Source organism: Austrofundulus limnaeus, unplaced genomic scaffold (assembly GCF_001266775.1).
Source record: "Austrofundulus limnaeus strain Quisiro unplaced genomic scaffold, Austrofundulus_limnaeus-1.0 Scaffold56, whole genome shotgun sequence".
Lineage (NCBI taxonomy): Eukaryota > Metazoa > Chordata > Actinopteri > Cyprinodontiformes > Rivulidae > Austrofundulus > Austrofundulus limnaeus.
Genome location: NW_013952458.1, coordinates 403,046 through 405,746, shown reverse-complemented (window position 1 = coordinate 405,746; position 2,701 = coordinate 403,046). Strand labels below are relative to the sequence as shown.

At 41.5% G+C, this 2,701-nt stretch overlaps 1 protein-coding gene across 1 annotated transcript in view; it reads right to left on the bottom strand.

The window, feature by feature from the left end:
- Nucleotides 1–2,701, bottom strand: part of tuft1b (tuftelin 1b) — a 24,663-nt gene that overhangs the window by 6,588 nt on the left and 15,374 nt on the right. Inside the window, exons 2-4 of the mRNA XM_014009220.1 lie at nt 935–1,060; nt 782–856; nt 626–691 (exon numbers count right to left, since the gene is read on the bottom strand). Of these exons, the coding sequence (XP_013864674.1) occupies nt 626–691; nt 782–856; nt 935–1,060 (267 nt within the window). The remainder of the gene's footprint in view (nt 1–625; nt 692–781; nt 857–934; nt 1,061–2,701) is intronic.

The window sequence follows — 2,701 nt, the reverse complement described above, 5'->3', positions numbered from 1 at the left end:
GCTCTGGCTCTCTGTAAATAAAGCAAAGCCACTTCCTCGTCCGACATTAAACAGAGCCCACAGAGGAGGGAGGGAGGGGCGGGGAGACTCGCCGTGCAGCGCAGCTGTCCTGCGTCTGACCTCAAAGTGCACAAGCTTCAAACTTCAGCGTTGGCTGCGATTTTGACGCTGAAATCGCGTTCGGTGTGAACGCACCATAAGCTTTTTATCGATAAAATTAAATTAAATTTATTCCACATAAAACCCTTTTATAATATATAATTATTATTATTTAAGGAAAGACTGAGACGTCGTCAAATGATGTCCTGGATGTGACAGTTTAAACGGTCTTCATCAGTGACGTTATGACGGTGCACATAGCAGGAATATTTCACACATCTGAGAATATTTATTTCAGTTAAACGATGTCAAACCACATTCTGCACATATTATAACATCAGGGCTTCGCAGTAAATGAGTCCAGATGCTAAATTAAACCCTGTCTGTGCAGCTCATGCATGTCTTTTGTGAGTGAATCTCAGCTATTCCARCTCAGCTTGAAGCACATATGGCAAGAATACCGTAGTTTCTGCCATATTAACTGTAGAAAAGGCAAAGCTGACACTGGACCTGAAGCAATCTGTACCTTATTGTTGTTGTTGTTCTGTCTGGCAGCCATCTGCTCCCTCAGGCTCTTCAGACAGTACCGTACCTAAAAGCAAACGTGGTTTTTAAAGTGTTTCATAAGCACAAACAGAATAAAACGTTAACTCGTTGGAGCTCGGTTCTGACCGACACCGACCTCCTGAATCTGGGACACTTCATCGGTCAGCATCCTGAAACTCTGCTTCGCCTCCGGCTGAGCTTCAAGGTAAAACTGAAGGAAGAGCGAACGCAGTAAGAAACAAGGGACTCACGCAGACGTAATCATACAAAACTAACCAGGTTCACTTACCTTAATTACTTCCACTTCTTCTTCTGTGGAAGCGATGAGCTCAGCTGCTTGTTTCTGTGGAAGGACAACCGCTACGCTGCYCGACTGATCCTGATCCTTTATGGGAAGTCTGAGCGGTCTGTGCTCCTGAAATGAAACATGAGAAGATAAAAGGAACTGGAAGTGAAACGTTGAAAGAGGAGGACTGAGAGAAAAAAAAAAACAGACACCAGTGAAATGAGAGGAGAGGAGCTCAGAATGAAAGCGAAGGCGGAGCAGAGGGAGGGAGAAAGGACAGATTTAGTCACCAAATTTCCTGTMAATCAGTGAGGTTCAGTGTGGATGCCCCCACAGTCACACTGTAAAACCTGGCAACCAACAGTGAGGAGGCTTTTCTACTGAAATGTTATAAAAAAAATCCTCTGATTCTGACCACAAAAACAAAACAGTCCGGAGCTAAAAACACCAACACTGAAAAARCTCCTGATTAGTCATTCTCCTCGTGGCTTTGTCCCCTTGGCAACAAAAACAAAATGTTTTTGGTTTGTCACAATTATTTATAGTTCAACTAATACTTTGAATTAACACTGGGATCAAGACATTCCTAAAATATATCTGGCAAATAAACAGTCTTATTTACAGGAAATAACAACTTTAGTTTTTTTTTTTTCTTCTAAGAAATAAATCTGGCACAGACCTGACCCAGGACCAGACACAGACCTGACCCAGGACCAGACACAGACCTGACCCAGGACCAGACACAGACCTGACCCAGGACCAGACACAGACCTGACCCAGGACCAGACACAGACCTGACCCAGGACCAGACACAGACCTGACCCAGGACCAGACACAGACCTGACCCAGGACCAGACACAGACCTGACCCAGGACCAGACACAGACCTGACCCAGGACCAGACACAGACCTGACCCAGGACCAGACACAGACCTGACCCAGGACCAGATACAGACCTGACCCAGGACCAGACACAGACCGGACCCAGGACCTGACATTTTCTGACAAATAATCCAGTTTTTGTCAGAAAAGTACCTTTCTTTCAACACGAGGCATCGTTATGTTGTCATATTTTAAATTCAAAGCTTGAATTATTTGTCCCACAGTACAGTGATGCTGCTGGCGCTCTGTCGTTGTTACACTTAAAGCCATTTGCTGTACTTCCCTGTAAGTATTTACTGTGAAAATAACACCTGAGAGTCATGAGCACATTTGTTACATACCACAGTCTGCTGTTGTTGGCAACACTAACCTCAAAAGGCACACAGAGTATTYAATCAATTTTATTTAATTAATGAACTAAAACTAAATTATGATTTTTTTTCTCTACATGTTTTAACCCATGACGAACACCTTAAGTCAAATATAAATATTTAACAACTCTTTCTTGCCAGGGACCACAAACAAACAAAAATGCAGATTGCGTCATATTAGTGAAGAAGTGCAAACAGAAAGTAGGTCATCAAGTGACAACAGTTTGAGATAATTAACAGGAAACTCATTAAACTACACAGGATTAACGTTCGGACAGACGTACCACAGTTAACACCTGCTACAATCTAAAACATGTTGTAAATAAGAAAGTTTGCTTGTTATGAGAATGTTGAGTCAGCATTATGTTTATAGTTTGTTTCACATGTTTTCTGCTAATCATTTCGACCTTTTTGTGTTATTTTAAACTTTTTTATATAAAATAAGTTTGATTAGGAATAATGTGCTACAACTTTTGTTTTTGTAACTTATAACTTTATAAATCTTTTTACATTAAAAC